Source organism: Danio rerio, chromosome 14, assembly GCF_052040795.2.
Source record: "Danio rerio strain M-AB ecotype USA chromosome 14, GRCz13ab, whole genome shotgun sequence".
NCBI lineage: Eukaryota > Metazoa > Chordata > Actinopteri > Cypriniformes > Danionidae > Danio > Danio rerio.
In genome coordinates this window covers 44,910,684-44,930,476 of record NC_141034.1, presented here as the reverse complement: position 1 = coordinate 44,930,476, position 19,793 = coordinate 44,910,684, and the positions used below count along the sequence as shown (strand labels likewise).

The following is a 19,793-nucleotide window of genomic DNA, read 5'->3' as shown; positions in this document are numbered from 1 at the left end:
TAATTATCTTTTTTACAATAACATTTGCTTTAAATAGTTATTTTTTATGTTTTAACTGGGCCATTTAGTAAAATTCCTTACCGTTTAGCTCTGTGTCTGAAATTTTATTCATAATGGTTTTAAAAAGCCTTAACGGGCACCTATTTTACCTCTTTTACAAAATGTAAGATTAGACTTTGGTGTCACCATAGATTATTTATTATAGCCTCCAGACTCTGCCCATTTTGGTGTCTGAGTTCAGTTTAGATGTTTTTTTAGCCTGTGGCTTTAAATCTAAATGAGCTGTTTCTCCCCGCCCACTGCTTTGACGCTTTTGTCTGCATTTCATGCATTATATCAGATAAACAGCAGTCAGTGATTAGAGATAGACATGGATGAAGATGAAATAACGTCACAAGTCAAAAATAGCAAGTAAGTTTATTTGATGTATTTTTGGTGTAGTCTGTTCAAGCCTTTCTGAAACAATGAGTCATACAAATGCCCTTTGGAGTACACATGCTGCTGTTGTGTGGGTTAAATATTACAGTGATTTTTGCTCTATTTATTACAAACATGCACTGTTTTACAGTTTTTCTCAGTCGCTTTGATGCATTTCTCACAACACTGTTTACATTTGCACAACAGTTAATGCATTTCTCAAAACAATTAGTCATTTGTGCACATCCTATAGTAGCTGTTTCTCATTCATTCCAACAAACTGCAGATGCTTTTGGAGATGCATCAATTGTTTTCATACAACTCTCTGCTATTTATAAGATTATCATTTGCTTATGTCACGTCAGTCAAAATGAACTAAACTTGTAAATGCTGAATAGTCATTGTATATAAAACTAATAGTCATTACTAAAATTCATTACTTGAGTCATTGCATACAAAAATGTTGAACTAGTTGTCAAAATCTGTCTAGCAAATTTTATATATATATATATATATATATATATATATATATATATATATATATATATATATATATATATATATATATATATATGTGTGTGTGTGTGTATATAAATTAAATCTTTATCTTACTGAAAATGTCTTCTAAATTGATCAATTTCATGAATGATTTACGGACCTGTGTTTTGGGTTCAGTTCCAATATGTACTGCAATATAGTTTACAGTTGTGCCCAGCTTTACCCAAAGGAAGCTTATGCTTGTTGTAAATAATGGTGTATTTATTCTTTTGCACAATGCTGTGAATAAATTAGAATTGCAACGAGGATCTGCAGTAAAAATGTGAAACATACGTATTCAGTGTCTTGTACTCAGATACCTCACTTAATGCATTGATGTCTAACTTTACTGTGGTTTTCAAATGCCTGTGCAAATAGTATACAGTGCTGTCTTGAGCATTTTCAGGAAGTGTCACCAACATCTGACTATTTTGCATTAAAAAATGTCCAGAGTAAACTGTCATAATGAAAACACGACAAAGCCATTTGACTATCTTGTCCATAAACAGTGGTGTCAGGACTTTTCATTTTGATGACACTGACACTTTGATTGACATGAATACTTGCTTTTGAGGAATGAACTATCCCTTTTGAGCATGTGATGCGCTTTTGCAGATTATCAGCTAGGTTTTGCAGTTTGTACTAATTGTTTTGAGAAATGCAGTAACTGTTGTGCAGAAATATACTGGTGTTGTGAGAAACACACCAAAGCGACAGAGAAACACTAAAACATTTTAAACTTATATAATTAATTGTTGAGGTGCAGCTGATCACAGAGCCTATGTTTAATCCTAGTTTCTTTGCATAAAATGTTCTGTGAACGTGTATATATGTTATTATGGAGAAATTGCGCCTGTCAATCAATTTGGTGGACGGGGAAAGCCGTATTAAACACATTAAACAGTTATTAAACATTTTCCAATGCAATGCATATAGAGCCGTCACACTGCCTCTCTAAACAGAAATACTTGAAAAGCATGCTGAAATGCAGCGAATAAGACAGTTTCACATTGAGTTTGTCATGAAAACCCTGTTAAAAACATCAAGGCATAAGCCTTCACTCGCTACGCATGACGGAAAACAGGAGGACAAACAATTAGAGGAGCCTGAAATTCCTCTAAAGTCGAATTTCCCCTCGTGTGAATCAAAAAACGTGAATAGAGATAGAGCTGAAAAATCCAGAGGTTGCATAAGCAGTGGAAACTTGACTGGAGGACAACGTTCCATCTGCTCGGAATATAAATGGCTCTGAAAATATAGCGACGGCTGCCAGCAAAACAGTATTAAACCGGTTTAAGGTTAAGAATCAGCGAGGCAATTCTGCTGGTAGCGGGATTGAGTCTGAGTCTATGGTGATGAAGAGAGCCGAGAGCCCCCTGCTGATGACAGACGCAGACAGAGAAAAAGAGAGACTGCGATGGAGAGATGAGAAAGCAGAGAAGTTGAAATAAAGGTGGGGAGAAGGAGAACGCCAAGAAGAAAAGAGAGACGGTGGTTGTCCTGAGACAATCTGAAAGCATAAAACGGGTAGAAACTCCCTCTAATGTCTGTTATTTCGCACCATTGATGGCGATGGAGATCTTTATTCTTTAAAGAAACTGCACGTTGTTCTGCAATTGCTCCAATCTATATTTATCATCACCAGCTCTTTGCTGTTTCAAAAGAGGGATATTAATAACTGTGTGTTGTTGCATTATATTTTTGAAAAGAAATCCTCCCACTTGATTTTCAGTTTTGCAGACGTATGATTGCGTGTACAATGCAGAGAAAATGATCTTGATTACTTAATTGTAAATCATGCGGAATAATTGGCACAGTAGTAAACGTCTCGCCATACAGCCGCGCAGCGCACTGCTCAGCTGGAGAAAAGGCACAGAGTGCAAGAAAAAAAAAAAAAAACATGGAAAGATGTAAACACTCCAAGAGCCTTGCAGACAGAAATAGTTTTACCCCACCTGACATTCACATATCACAACCTTTAAAAAGAGCAGTTTAACACACATGCACACACACACAATTTCCTTTCACCAATGGATCTTTATTGAGTTTCATAATAAAGATATAATTAGTATATTTAAACTATATATTTATTATTCATAAAGTATATAATTATTATAATCATTCATTCATTTTTTTTAGGCTTAGTCCCTTTATTAATTTGGTGTCGCCACAGCGGAGTGAACCCTCAACTAATCAAGCATATGTTTTACGCAGTGGATGCCCTTCCAGCTGCAACCCATCACCGGGAAACACCATGCACATATATTACGGACAGTTTAGCTTACTCAATTCACCTATACCACTTTTTTTTGGAATTGTGGGGAAAACCCACTCGAACACAGGGAGAACATGCAAACTCCAAGCAGAAATGCAAACTGTACCAGCTGGGGCTCGAACCAGTGACCTTCTTGCTGTGAGGCGATTGTGCTACCCAGGCGTTTTGCACTATATACTGTTTTGCATCTGCACAACAGGTGCTCTTAAGTGTCATTTTATTGTTTAAAAAAATATTTTTACTTATATTTTTAGATTATATTATATGTGTAATTGTATTTATTTTAATTTCTTTTTAAAATTCTAATTTTTGAATTAATATTATATGTTAGGCACCTAGGGTCTGAGAGTGACTCAAATTCAATTCTCTGTATGTCCTGTACATGTGGTTGAATTGACAATAAAGTTGACTTTAACTTTGACTTTAAAAAATCGATTTATTTTTATAAAGGTTTTTGAAATAAGTCTTCGATGCTCAGCATGACTGCACATTCTTTGCTAACACTTTATTTTGATGGTCCATTTGAGTATTAGTAGACTGTCTGCTTAATATCTGTTGATATGCTCCTGACAATAAGAAACTTTGCAAGTACACGTCAACTCACGCTAACCCTAATCCTAACCTCAGCCTAACAGTCTACTTACAATCTAACAAGAATTGGTTGGCATGTAGATGTAACTTAAATTCAACAAATGGACCATCAAAATAAAGTGTAAGTAAGTAAACCCTTTCTTTGAGTACAAATACAATTAAAAGAGTATTACAGTGAAATTCAAAATCCAACTCAACAAAATATACTGTAATAAAATAATTTAGCAATTTCTTAATTGATGAATTGAACATTTAAATGTACTGCATTTATTCAAAATAATCTCTTTTGTAACAAACAGTTGGATTGTTGGAGAATAGTGTTGTATGGATGATAATATATACAGTTGAAGTCAGAATTATTTTATTTATTAATTATTTTAATTATTATATATATTTTTTTCTTTTTTTAATATTTCCCAAACAGAGCAAGGAAATTTTCACAGTAAGCTGATAATATTTTATTATATAATATATATTATATAATAATTATATAATTTTTCTTCTGGAGAAAGTTGTATTTGTTTCATTTCAGCTAGAATAAAAGCAGTTATTAGTTTTACTATTTTAAGGTCAAAATCATTAGCCCCTTTAATCTATATATATATATATATATATATATATATATATATATATATATTTTTTTTTTAATAGTCTACAGAACAAACCATCTTTATACAATAACTTGCTTAATTACCCTAACCTGCCTAGTTAACCAAATAAACCTAGTTAAACCTTTAAATGTCACTTTAAGCTGTATAATATATCTATAAAAATAGAAAAATATCTAGTAAAATATTATTTGTATAATTTATATTTTTATTATTTATATTATAATCAGTCATTAAAAATTAGTTATTAAAAGTATTATGTTTAGAAATGTGTTGAAAAAATCAAGAAAACAGAAATTATGGAAAAAATAAACAGGGAGGCTGATAACTCAGAGGGGCTAACAACTCTGACTTCAACTGCATAATGGTTTGCACAAAAAGCACTTCTGTTTAAAACATTGATGTTATTTGTATGCAGTTTATATTAATACGAAGATAAAATGATTTATGAAGGATCATGTGACACAGAAGACTAGAATAATGATGCTTTAAATTCTGATTTGCATCACATGCATGAAATACAATTCAAAATATATTCACACAGAAAACATATTTTAATTAAAAATCTTATTAAAAATAATATTTATCAATACTTTGCATTCCATAATCCATATAGTTCTCAATCTAATGCATTCCATTAGATATTTACAGCTTTGGTGAGAGGTAAGATTTCTTTAAAAAGAAAAAAACAAACAAACATAGAAAACACCTTAATGTCTCCAAATTTTTGACTGGTAGTGGTAAAAGTAACACTCACATCTTTGCAAAGAACTTGTTGACTGTTGAAGTAAGAGTTACTCTCCATTACTGTAGCCAGACTGAAGACAACCTTCTCTGAAAACCTTCTTCCACCCAGAAGTTCCTCTCACTGGGATCCAGAAAGCCAAACGTTCATTCCGTTGGTAATTTGGGAGTCTTTTCAAGAGGGAGGGTTTCTTTTTCAGATGGGATGGAAAAAAAAACTTTAACTACTGTGGTTAGTCAAAGCAGATGTCCTGAGATTCATCTGTGAATGGAGATTGTGTTGAAGAAACCATTACTGATCCCTCAGGTTATTTTCTTCTTTCATACTGCCACACCATTTAGACAGTGTTTTTTCTTATACATGCGTGGCCACCAAAACTCGGTATGCAACACAGTCACATCTGGGAATGCCTAATAGGGTTTCAGGTTTACAAAGGGGAGAAAAAATATCTAATTAAAGGGACAGTTGATCCAAAAATAAAACCGTCATTAATGTGTTCAGGAGCATTGGCTGAGGCTGTGGATTAAAGGTAATAATGTTTTAAATAATGCTTATTTTCTTGCACAGAGTGGTCGTTTTTCTTAATAAAACCTCAATGTGTATTGTCTTAAGCCACAGGTTTAATTTTGTTTTGCCTGTATGTGTTTGACTCTCGGAGGGATGCTAACTATTGATTTGAATTTTCTGAATCACCAAGGACCATGGTTTCAGCTTAATAAAAATAATAAAAATATTCAATGTTCTACTCCGTGATGTAGCTTCTGGTCATGCTGGTTACGCACCCGCAATTGAGCCCAGACTGATTGGGGGTCTGCCCACCGGAACGAGGAAATTATTATTATTTTTATTTTGTGGCTACAATGAACATTTTTTGTTTGCATGTCAAGAGCCGTAATTTGTTGTTCCTCTTATTTTTTTTTTTTTACTTTGCAGTTTTTTGTGTGTGCATTTGTTATTTTTTGCACCCTGTGGCTGCTGTAGAACGTGCTGATGAAGCTGCATACAGTAAAAAAGCTGCTTTGCTACACCAAATAAAAATAAAGAAATAAAATAAAGAAAACACTGTGTAATGAGCGATTAGTGGCTAGCTAATAGCATTAAACATTATACAAATATAAACTTAATAGCAACCCAGCAAGCATTTGTTGTTTTTTAAAGATGTCTAGTAGATGTCTAATAGACGTCAATCGTCTTGACTAAAAAAAGGCTAAATGTGGGCTGTTAGTGAAAATCAAGTAGACGCCTAAAAATAGGCCAAAACTAGACTACAGTAATCAAATAAACAGAAATGAATGATTATACATAAAAAGTCTGTCTAATATGTTTATTTGAAGACTAGTCTAGTTTTAGGTTTTTCTTACATGTCTATTAGGTTTTTACTGACAGATTTTGGCGTTGCTTTTGCCAAGCCATTTAGGTTTAAATGTTTATTAGTATTTTAAAGAAGTCTAATAGATGTCTAGTAGACATCTAAACATAAACGGCTTTGTTAAAACAAGGCTAAATTTAAGCTGTCAGTGAACAAATAATAGACATAAAAAAGCCCAAGATTATACAAAAAAAAAATGAAAGACTACATATGTGAAGACTGTCTACTCTGATTTTGATAAATAGTTTAGGTTTGGTCTATTTTTAGATTTCTATTAGATTTTAACTAACAGCCCAAATTTAGCCTTGCTGTAGTCAAGCCATCTAGGTTTAGATGTCTACCTGGTCCATAGTACAGTTACTAACTCCAACACCACAAACATAACCCCTCTACCCCTCTAGGTGTAACTGTACTACTCAGACAACCCTCTTCTAAGAATAGGCCAAAACTAGTCATCAAACAAAACAGAAATAAATTACTACACATATATAGTCTGTCTAATTTGTCTATTTGACAACTTGTCTAGTTTTGGGCTATTAGATTTTCACTGACAGCCCAAATTTAGCCTCGTTTTAGCCAAGCTTTCTACGTTTAGATGTTTATTAGACGTCTATTAAACAAACAAACAAAAAAATGTTTGCTGTGAGGGCCTTAAAGAGGAAAGAGAGGATTGAAAAGTTATACACAGCAGAAAAATATACCTAGAATTTTTTTTTGTCGAATGACACGTCAAAGATGAGACAGGATTATGTCATACCTGCCAAGACTACTGTTTTTTTCCTGGGGGTTTCATGTTTTTCAGACCCATCTATTGCCACCCTCCCATTTTGTTTTGTCTCCGGGAAAACTCTGGTAATTCCCCCTGGTCCTTAACTCTTTGGTAAGGTTTGTCTTCAGTACACCCCCCGGTTGCCAACGATTGCCGTGGTCGCCCGAAACCAGGTTCATAGTACAGTTACTAACACCACAAATATAACCAAACCCCCCCACCTGCCTCCATCACCCACCCATATTCCCCACGACCTGGAATTTTAGAGACAAAGGTTCGCAGGTATGGATTATGTCGCAAAACAAACTATAAGGACTCAGGCTTAAGTTGTGTTTGGTTGCACATTTCAAATCTGATATATGTTTCTGTGGTACATTTTGTTATCTTTCAGGGGTGCGTGTGGGTCTACAGCACGGACAATACAACTGACCTCTAAACGAGCTGAGAGAGGATCATGTGAGCTCTACTGGTGCTCCTACTGGCTGTCGCTCAAAAAAGTCGCTCTTCATTTGCATAAAGTTGAAGGATTCTCAAATTTGTCACATTGCTAGATACATTCACCTGGTCGCCAACGGTCGCTGTCGCTCGCTTAGATGGAGGTTGCCTGAAGTCGCTCACTCTCCGTTGAAATGAACGGTCGCTTGTCGCTTTTGCCGCTGCGAGTTGCTCATAGTGTAAATGAGGCTTTACTCCCTATCCCCTGTACGATTTATCAGAATTTCAGAGACAAATTTTGGCAGGTATGGATTATGTCACAGAACAGACTATAAGGACTGGCTATTTTTCCATCCCAGGATTAAGTTGCCCCAAGTGTGTTTGATTGCATGTTCTATGTGACAAATCCACTAGAGGGCGCTGCAAACATTTTTGTAAATAGATAAATGTTACTTGGGGGTACATTTTGTTATCTTTCAGCATGAAAAGGGAAAAAATGTTGGGATGCTGCTGCTGCTGCTGCTGCTGCTGCTGCTTAGCGTTCATTTGAACTAGAATCTGCAGTCATGTCGAAGTACATAAAGTATTTGCAGTTTCACAAAAGTGTAGGCTGAAGCATGTATTTCTAATGAGCCTGTGTTGTTGTTTTTTCCATTCAGAGTGCATAAAGCTATGTATTGAACACCAGGGATATTGTGAAGGAAATTGGGCCATTTTTTGTTTTAGACCTTTGTTTTAGTTGTGAAAAAGTTGTGGGTTAGTGTTTTTGATTGTATTGGTATGAGCCTTTTTTAAGCTTTTGTGCGCTTATTTCTGAAAGTGTACTATACCTTTAAGCTCAACTTGCTATTCATTTCAAGAAACACTTTTCAAGCCCACATTTGCAACTTGAAACCATATTTAATAATTAATTCTACAACAGAGTACATATTGAATGTAAGTCCAATTATAAAAAGCGTAACATTTTATTCACGATCTGACTGTTAGCTCACAAAATTGGTGTGAAAAAGCTTTACACAATTTCTCAGAATGAGAGTTTTTTTTTCCCCTTTTTTCATTAAGCTGCAGCTTTGAGTCTTCTGGAAAATGGATAAAAGCTGTGATGTTTATAATCTATCATTTCAGATGAGTAAAGGCAACCTAAATCATTTGAAGAGAGCATAAAAATGACCACTTGCCTTGACCAGGAGCAATACTCTCATTTCCTTGACGGAAATTCCAGACCTCATGATGAGAGCAGAGATTTGAGGTGATTGCATACCTTAAATTATTTTTTAAATCTGACCCAAGTCTGTTCAAGAAATGTGACCCTGGTTTGAGTTGTACTTATTTATTATGTTTGAAAATTGTACAAGGCCATCCTAATGAATGTGAAAGCCGATGAATGTGAAAACCCATGATGGAAATTACTGAAAGACTCTGTTAGATGTGATATCAATAAAATGGTTGCAAACTAGTGATGCAGCTGATATGTACTTACGTTTGTTTGTTTGTTTGTTTGTTTGTTTTTTGTTTGTTTTTTACAACCAGCTTGACTAAATCTTTACAAGTACACTGGCATTTTTATTTTGCATAACTCATCTGAAAATCTGTTTCAACAGAAGAGTGGAGCTCCTATTGAGAGCCTTTCCAACCCAGCAGCAGTCAGGACAGCAGAGGGAGGCTTTCTGAGCCATAAAAATAAAACATAAACAACACTTCAGAGCGCAGGGAGCACTGGAATGACATTGGAAGGCCAAAGAAAACAATGTGAAACGTTCAGCCAGTACAGAAAATGAAATCAAGGAGATTTCTATCAACAGCCGCTATATACAGTACAGTACAATAGGGTGACATGCCAATTATTTCTGATTATAAAGAACAAGTGTGACACGCTTTGCATTTCCTTTTTTCCCCCAGTGAGACTAATAAGCCATAACTGTGAACTTAACACTTACTTTTCGCCAAGACTTTCACCTTGGTGGGCATTAATGATATTTTCAGACTCATCAAGCTCAACATCACTACTTTCACTGTTGTTATGTGAAGCGCAGGCTTGTGTTGTTAATTAATGGGAACACAAAAACAACCATGGCGTTTCTGAGAAATCCGTCAGCTACTTGCCATCTGCAAATGCATGCTTCTTGATGCCAAGCATTATTGTGCTTCTCTAAAAGGAGTGAAGAAGGCTTACTTAACTCTATTAACACATTTAGTACTGTTTTTGCATTCCAGGTCTATTTGGAGCAGAATAATTGCTACACTCTTTAAAAATAAAAAGTATGAAAGAGAAATAATGCCAGAGCCATTTTGTAGCAAACATTTGTAAAAATAAATAAATAAATAATTGTAAAAATTAAAATTTTTCTTTGTGCAAAGAATTTTTTACAAAATTCTATAAATATTTTTATGAAGGTGGAATTTAAAGGTACTGTAAGTAAGTCTTTTTTATTTATTTATTTTTTTTTTATTTTATTTATAGAAGTTTTTGTAAAAACAACACCAAATAGTGTACATCATGTATATATGTTAGCAAACTCATCTCGGTGTTATTGGCTCATCTAAATCATAGAATTATCATAATATGTTTCCAGATATTTAAACAACATGTTACAGTAAGTGAGCATAATCTTTCATCTAAAACAACTTAAAACAACTAAAGTCACTTATTCTTATTTAATTCTGTTCTGGCATATCTTTGTTTTGGTCTCTATATCCCACCCACTGCCAGTTTACGCAATTACAGGTCAGCACATGAAAGGTGTCTTTATGTATGTGGCCCAAAACGCAATCTCCATTGGACAGCAGCAGCCTTTGAAATAAGACGCCAATTCAAAGTTAAAAAAAATCCACACAAGGTGGTTTTAATTACCAAAACGTATCAATATTGCAAATGTAAATATTAGCTGAGCAGATAACACCATGTCCGAACAACATACAATGCACTAGATTCCAGCAGCAAGCAATTTTTTTATTCGCACCAGATGTAACACGGCAGAAATATTTAAATACCACACCATGGTTCTCAAGTTATGAAATAATGTTGTGTTTAAAATTTCAGGTGATGGTTAGGACAACATGCAAAATATTCCTTTTGTCATGTATAGTTAAGACATTGTGTAGACTCAATAGTCAAGCACACTCGCTCCTGTTGGTGTCTTTAATCTGGCACCCTGTGTTTGCATGGAGTCGTCGCCAGAGGAGCCTGGTGAAACAGTGTTTTGAATTGGGAGTGCAATACCCAGTTCAGCCTCTGAGTGTCAATCTTCAACACTGCACATTTAAGCTGAAGTTCTTCACTGTCTTTATCCGGCAGTAATGTCATTTGTTTTTGTAAACAGCATTAATTAATTCATTTATTTTCTTTTTGGCTTAGTCCCTTTGTTATTCATAGCGGAATAACCGGCAACTTTTACATAGCGTATGCCCTTCCAGCCGCAACCCATCTTTTGGAAACATCCACACACACTCATCCACACTTATACACTACGGACAATTTAGCCTACCCAATTCACCTGTAACGCATGTCTTTGGATTGTGTGGGAAAACCCACGCAAAAGAGGGGAGAACATGCAAACTCCACACAGAAACGCCAACTGACCTAGCCAAGGCTCAAACCAGTCACCTTCTTGCTGTGTAACGACAGCAATACCCACTGCGTCCTTGTATTAATTTATTAATATTATTAATTCTATATTGAATTAAAACAGTTTTTTTTTTCAATTTGAAGTGGGGGTGTTCTTCAGAAAAAAGGGTTTGGTGCATTGGTTCTTTAGAAAAAAAGTGTACATATCCAGACTTTTTTGACTAAATTCAATCACAAAGGTGTGTTAGATATGACACACACACACACACACACACACACACACACACACACACACAAACACACACACACACATACACACAACAGCAACAACATTTTTTGACTGAGATACAATCCAAAAAATAAAATGTTAAAGTTGTCTGTATAAACCCAACAGGCGCACAGCATCATAAAAGACAATGTTAGGTTAGATTTAGGTTGTGACGTCAAGTGACCTAGCCAGCATCTAAGGACAATGTAAATTTGATGTCCAGTAATGATGTCAAATGATGATTTTAGGTTGTGTTGGAAAGTGACCAACATCTTAAACCAACGTCATATTGATGTCAATTACTGACATTTATTCGTCAAGTATGGAAACCGAAACCAGCATCTGATAGATGTCATAGTGGTAACATCCACTCTACGTCAAGCTGTAACATTATTAGATGTTGATATCTAGTTGATTGTAGGTTGGATTTCGGATGTTGGACATTGACGTCGGCCTGACGTTGGGTTCTGATATCAACCCGATTTTCATTTTCAAACAAAATGCAACGTCCTATGATGATGGGGTGCAACATCAATCTGGTGTCATTTTGACATCATGTGCCTGTTGAGAACTGCTTAGTAATGCACATTATTAATCAAAGATTGAATTTTGATACCTCTTCCATGTCAAAGCAAACCTGAATGTGTTAGGGTTAAAGTTTCTCTCTGAACCTTAATGAAAACAAACAGGCAAACAAGGGGGAAAAAAAACTTACACTTGGATCACATACTTGAAACATACAGTTTTCTATGTCTGATTGAAAAGTGAGCTTCATTAGCTCATGATAAAGAGACTTTGCTCTCCTTCTCAACACAAAAGCCTTCTATTCTCTTCTTCTCTTTTCTAGTGCCAAGGGCTGCTTCTGTCAGAGATTCACAGACACCCACACACACTGCCAGCCGAGAGCACTGTTTCTAAAGGACTTGGCTTGTGTCACCTGGTCGCGAGATGAGGGGCAAGCAGAGGAAGATGAAGAGCTCATCTCTGGCCAACAAAGGTGAACTTATTAACCACAGAATATATTTAGTTGTGTTTTTCTGTTGTATGCAGTATAGCGAAAGAGAAACATTTCAGTTTCTTTTGTGGTCATGGGTCTGATGGAGAATGAGAACATGTCTTTTTTACTTTGCTTAATTTACCATACACAAGACTAGAAAAAAATATTCCTGATGGAAACAGTGATGAAACAAGATTAAAAGAATAGTTGACCATTTCTTTTTTGTTGATTTACATATCCTCACGCCATCCAAAATGTGTATTTGTTTTTCCTCCAACAGAGCATTAAAGATGATTTTTTAGATAGCTCTTGCTAATTTATATAAGGAAATGAAGGCATCACCGTAAGAGTAAAAAATATAATATAATATAATATAATATAATATAATATAATATAATATAATATAATATAATATAATATCATTTACAAAATAATAATAACAGGGATCCCAATCTTTTATGAACAGCAGATTCAAGGACTTTTAATGACTTTTTGAAGCACTGTTGTAATTTACACCGCCAGCATGTGTATTGCCATAACATTTCACACACATTTAACATTTTTACATTAAAATATGTGAGTAATCATGTTGTTTTTAATGTGTCGTTCCAAAAAAAAAAAAAAAAAATGTTATAATAAAATGTTTTTAAACAGTCATGTTTAATATTTTTTTGGTTATGAAACATGTTCAATGTACTAGTTCAAAACGAGTATTATTTAAATGTGGTTTCTGAAATTCAGATAAAATTTGCATCGTTCCTCATTGTTCTTGTAGAGGATCTAAATGTTGTATTTGTAAATTAAGCAACATAGGCTGTTTCTGAAAACGTAGCCCTATATACATTTCTGGAGATCGTGAATTATGTAGCCAGAAGTACGTGTGGCTGCATTTCATCTTTAAAACTAACGTTATGGGGCTCTATGACACTTTTCTTTTTTGTGCTACCAGCTGACCGCTTACCTCCGAATGGACGGCTTTCCTGCTGTTACCAGTTTGTCACTGTGGCTTGCAGCATACGTCAGCGGACATGAGATGCAGAGAAGATTTGACCGGGACAACAGGGTTTGAGTCTGGCCAAGAACGATTCCAGAAAGCAGGTAAGACAAAAACAAAATCCAAACAATAAAATAAACAGGTAAATAACAGGGTGAGAATGTGGTAAAATCTGAAAATGTGGAATAAATTAGGGGGCTTTTTTTCCCCTCGTTTGCTTTTTAAAACTGTTGGTTGGGTTTTGGGAAAAGGAAAAGGGTGAGTCAGTCAATCAGTCAGTTGACAGTGGCCTCTGGTGGATTTTACGTGAGAAGAGCAGGCGTAAATGGCACTTTTTAAAGTTTTAAGATCTCAAAAAGCATACACAGCGGCTCTGGCAGATTCCTGAAAAACTGCAAAAAAAAGCATACCTCCTGGGAAGTATTTGGCGCTCTTCAGAAATGTATATATCTTTAGGGCTACGTTTTCAGAATGAGCCTGGGTTAAAAATAAGAATTTCTCTTTTTTGTTATTCTGTTTTTGACAGCAGCACAGTACACAGTATAATTGTTGAAATAACACCATAAACTAATTAAAACAAACAAATAATGTCATAAACACTGACCTCTAGTTATAATATTTTTAAACTAAATGTGTATTTAAGCATTTTTATCTCATTTTATGCCCAAACTGAAATGTATATTTTTGAAAAACATTATTACTGTTAAGGCCCAGAAAAGTAAAGCATTTTTACAATACTTGTAACACATTTGTAATTTTTTTTTTTATATTTAGTATTAAAAATTACAATAAAAAATTATATATACAATTGAAGTCTGAATTATTTTTTTCCCCAGTTTTTATTAACCAGAGAGAAGATTTTTTTCAACACATTTCTAAACTTAATAGTTTTAATAAGTCATCTCTAATAACTGATTTATTTTATATTTGCCATGATGACAGTAAATAATATTTTACTAGATATTTTTCAAGACACTGCTATAAAGTTTAAAGTGACATTTAAAGGTTTAACTAGGTTAATTAGGTTAACTAGGCAGTTTAGAGAAAATAGTCAAGTTACTGTAAAACGATGGTTTGTTCAGTAAACTATTGAAAAACAAAAATAGCTTAAAGGGCACATACTTTACCCCATTTTTATTGATATTATGGTTCTTCTGCGTGTGCCAGTTTAAGTTCAGTTCAAAACACAGTTCAGATTTTTTAATTATAATGTGCTAAAAAGTGTTATTGTGGGGGTGTGTACACAGCTCGCTTATTTCGGGGTGTGTTGCTTCACATGAAAATTAGTTTCGACTTCCCGCCCAACGTAACAAGGGGGCGGAGCCAAAAGCTCCCCTGCTCTGTGTTTGGCAACAGACAGGCAGACAGAGAGAAGCAACATGAGTGAGAGGATCAGCATTCAGCTGTACATGTACGACTCGGACACAGACCAAGCAGAGAGTACACAATCATTTGTGTCTTTGTTTTACAACCAACTGTGTGCTAGTTTAAAGTGCCGAGCTTGCACACCGTGACTAATGACCACGCACACTGAATCAACTTTGACTGAGGCACCGGATGCGCCGCTCAGAGCCACAACACGGCACACCAGACACGCACATTCAGATGTTATTTAAAATGAAACTTTTCAGATGGCTCTCTGTGGCGCCAACTTGAAGCGCCGTTGTCTGTATCCTCATAGAAACCTATGTTTAGAATTCTTAAAGGCATTGCGCTGCGTCACGCCACGCAGAGCGGTGCTTCTGGTGTGCGACCTGCAGGCAAGTTCATTATTTTATTTTTAATGGAGGGATGCGCACGTGAGGCAATGCACTTTCCAGCTGCACCTATTTAAGATCACAGAGAGATTCTGTGACCGCGAGAAATGCAAACGGCTAAAGTTTAAGGTAGACGCAATAAAAAGTACACATGTTTGCAAACCTACCTAAAGTTACAAACAATAATTTCGATTAGAGCGATCATGGGGTGAAAGTTGATCTTGTGTTAAGCCCAATGAGCCTTACATCTAAAAATAGAGCAAGGGTGTTTCTTTAGTGACATCGCTCTGACAAGCTAAAAATGGCGGACGTGAAACAACAAACTGAGGATATGGTGATACGCGCCTGTCAATCAATATTGGTGGGTGAAGGGACCACACTCCTACGTCAAGTTGTGGTCGCTCTGAAAACCACTCCAATTGGTCCACCATTTTTATGTTGTTTAATTGAAAAAAAAGGACTGGGTGTGTTTATATCACCACAATATGACAGTCTATACACTATACCTACACACGTCTGTCCAAACAGCTTGAAAAGTGTCTTTTTACCATAGGTGCCCTTTAAAGGGGCTAATAATTTTGACCTTTAAAATGGTGTTTAAAAAGAAGAAAAAATATTATCAGACATACTGTAAAAATGTCCTTGCTCTGTTAAACATCATAATTCTGACTCATTCTCTCATTTGTTGAGCAGTATAAAGTTTATCAAATACAAAGTTAAGTTGAATTCTTTAGTATTCTGTCCAGTGCAGCTTATTAGTCTTAAAATAAAGGTGTTCTCCTCTGCACAGAAGTGGAGAATGTGCTGTTCTAATAGTTTGGCGGTGTGAACTTTTCAGGTCATAAAGTAGTGAGTCTAGAGGCAGGTGAGATAAAACTCAATAAAGTCATTATTCTATTTTGAACTACATCCCTAATTAAAAACCCACCAAATTACCCTCCACTCATTCTCAGGTGACATTAAATTAAGGGTATATTGCAGTAAAAGTTAATACTCTTGTTAAAAACGAGAGAGCAGTACTTGCTCTAATGCATGCATTAAAATGATTTAATGAATAATTCAGATTCTAGACTAATCCAGCTATGAGAATACATTAAAATTGACCCACAGCTTCTATATAGTATTTTGTGTTTGTTCAAATACAATTAGCGCTCCAATTGATTTGCAATGTCATTTGCTTTTGTATTGTCTTTTTTTTTAAAGACACGTTTGGGGAAAACATGTCAAATGGATTTAATGAAACATTTAAGTAAAATAGTTTACACTTTGCAGAAAATTAAATGTCAAGCCTGTTAAGCTGTTTCTATTTCGTGGTTTACTCTACAGTATACAGTTGAGAGCAAAATTATTAACCCTGAGACCCCGCCCTCTGTAGTGGACATTGTGTTTTCATGAATTTTCTTCAATTTTTTTGAGCTACTAGGTCAAGTATTGTACTGTTCAGAGGACATCCTTGCCTTTCTAGTGATATGTCATTTGATAGGCTAAGATGCTAAGAACCACTTCTTACACTGCATCCAAAATGGCCGGTATACAATCAAGCACATTTTATGGGAAGGAGAGAGGTATGTAAAATTGATCTTTTTACATGTTTTTTTGACTATTATTATTACATGTATATTTGTTTATTAAAGTGTCAGAAACAATACAGTTTGCTTCAAAGCTGTTAACTTGTTTGTGTTTCAAAATATCATCCTTTTTTAAATGTCCACTATAGTGGACACCAGGACCATCTTAATGTAATTAATGCATGTTGTAGGAGGCAGAGCTGAAGCTGAGAAGATTCTTTATAAGATAGTTGAGGGAGACTCTGATTTAGAGTCTGACAATCAGACAGATAATCAAAGACAATTAGAATGACAATCAGTTTAAAATCGCTGTTATGTTAAATTTGTTTTGGATTAACATCACTTATTTTTTTTATTTATTTTTTTTTAGTTCAGCTCTCTTTCAGACTAAACCGTTTCTAGAATTTCAATACAAAAGGAAAAAAAGGATTTTGTTTAGTTTTTGTTACATTAATATTGGATTAATATCCCTTTACAGCAATATCCTGTACAGTTTTGTTGTCTGAGTTTGGCGGTTGTTTCGAACTAAAATGGTCCTGTGGTCCACTACAGTAGACATGCTGTAAAATTAAATTTAAAAACAAAATGTAAAAACTTTTTATTGTAGATTTTTTTTTAACCCAAAGGATGTAGGAAATTACAGAAAAAAAAGACAAATAATTACTTTGGGTATCAGGAGGATATTGCAATAGTGCAATATTTACTCTTTTTAAAATATTTCTAAAGCAATATTTAACGAAGGACATTTTTATAGTATTTCCTATAATATATTGTCTTCTGTAGAAAGTCTTTGTTTTATTTTGGCAGGAATAAAATCAGTTTTTACATTTTTTAAAACTACTTTAAAGGTGCAGTAGGTGATCTGCCTAAATGCCAACCGGTTAGCATAATATCTTGTAAATACAATCCTTCTCCATGTCGTCCAAAGCCACGCCTCCTGAAATAGCAAACGCGCTCATTAAAGATGACAGAGACCCACTAGATCATGTCATTCGATAGTTAGACAACTTTATAGTACTTAATAATACTACAACTCTGAACAAAAAACTGTATTATATCTAGCAGGTTCTTCAGTTGTGTAGTTAGCAAGCAAAACTTGTCATCAGTCTCACTGATCAGACTCACTCTCTGACGCCCATTGTTCCCAAAGCGACTACTCTATGCTTAGTGTTTGGCTGGCGGGCTGCAGGAATTACACGTATTACTCTCTGTTAAACAGAACTTGGGAAAAAAAACTATAAAAGACATGACAGACAAACAGAAAACACCATACAGATCGCTGAAATACATTTTAATACAATAAAAGAGAATCGTGAAGTGTGAGAAAACGGTTCTGCTTTACGGTTGCCTAGATAATTTCTGAGATCTGCTTTTTTTCTTTTTCTGCTGCTCTGTCATTAATATTTAACCACATTATGAATTGGGAAAAGAAATACAATTACCAAAGTAAATACACCTGTCCCACCATGCAAGAAATTGCAAAAATCCCAGCGTGCGCAGCTTTCCTCCCTCAAGGTAAAGAGCGGGAGACGTTTGCAGCAACTTTGAGAATTGCAACACTATAATCCTTGACTCTATTTATTCGCTTTCCAGCATGCCGGTTCAAAGGGTCTCCTCTGAGACGGAGTCTGTGTTATCCTTCAAATATTTATTGACTCACTTTGCTTGCTCTAAGAAATCTAATACAATTAGCAGACCTTGGGGACGGTCTGTACCTGTACTCGTCTCTCAGACCTGCATTTCATCTTGAGCATCAAGCAATATAATGGAGAAATGCGATTCATATATCTCTCTTAATAACATCATTGTGTTTTAATGCCAATTAATTAACTTAAGAAAGACCCAGTGTCTATTCCATAGCTTTATTTATTAGGCTGGTCAAGGATGCTTCTTAAAGGGATAGGACACGCAAAATGTAGATGCAACACCCACCATTATACAGGTTTGAGCACCTATGTCAGTAAATTGGTGACAGTTAGGGACACATGATATATACATACAGTTGAAGTCAGAATTATAAGCCCCCCTGAATTATTAGTCCTGTTTATTTTATTTTTTTTACCCAATATCTGTTAAATGGAGATATTTTTTCACCACAATTTTAAACATAAACATGGGGTGAAAATATAGAATTTATTAAATGGATAATCACCTTTTCATTGCTCTTCATATGGAATTATGAAACCTAATCATAAAACAAATGCCTGGAAATATGTTGTTTTTGCATTTGAAGTTAAGCTTTTTTAATTATTTGATTATTAGACGGTGTAAAGAAAACATATTTTTATTGGATTTTTTAAAATCTTTTTATCCCTCACCAATTTTTTTTAAATATATTTATGTACAAATGAAATCAATATTATTAGCCCTTCTTTGAATTTTCATTTCTTTTTCAAGTATTTCCCAAATGATGTTTAATTAAGCAATTTTTCACAGTTTTTCCTATAATATTTTTTTTTCTCTAGAAAAAAGACTAGCTAGAATAAAAGCAGTTAATAATTTTTCAAAACCATTTTATATTTTATCACATATTATATATACAAGTCAGAATTATTAGCCCCCTTTGATTTATTAATTTTTTTTATATTTCTCAGATGATGTTTAACAGAGCAAGGACGTTTTCAAAGTATGTCTGATAATATTTTTTCTTCTGGAGAAAGTCTTATTTGTTTTATTTTGGCTAGAATAAAATGAGTGTTTTAAATCGTTTTAAAACCATTTTAATGTTTAAATTATTAGCCTCCTTAAGCTAAATATTTTTTTTTTCCTATAGTCTACAGAACAAACCATCATTATACAGTAACTTGCCTAATTACTCTAACCTGCCTAAGCTAATTAACGTAGTTAAGCCTTTAAATATCACTTTAAGCTGTTTAGAAGTGTCTTGAAAAATATCTA

At 34.6% G+C, this 19,793-nt stretch overlaps 1 protein-coding gene across 14 annotated transcripts in view; it reads right to left on the bottom strand.

Annotated features, from left to right (window-relative positions):
* tnmd (tenomodulin) overlaps positions 1-19,793 on the bottom strand; it is a 344,370-nt gene that overhangs the window by 76,253 nt on the left and 248,324 nt on the right. For 11 of the 14 annotated variants that reach the window (XM_087280537.1, XM_087280538.1, XM_087280539.1 and 8 more), the window contains one exon: positions 5,186-5,363. In XM_087280537.1, coding sequence (XP_087136663.1) covers positions 5,186-5,233 — 48 coding nt within the window. In that variant the 5' untranslated portion in view covers positions 5,234-5,363. 14 annotated transcript variants of the gene reach the window in all.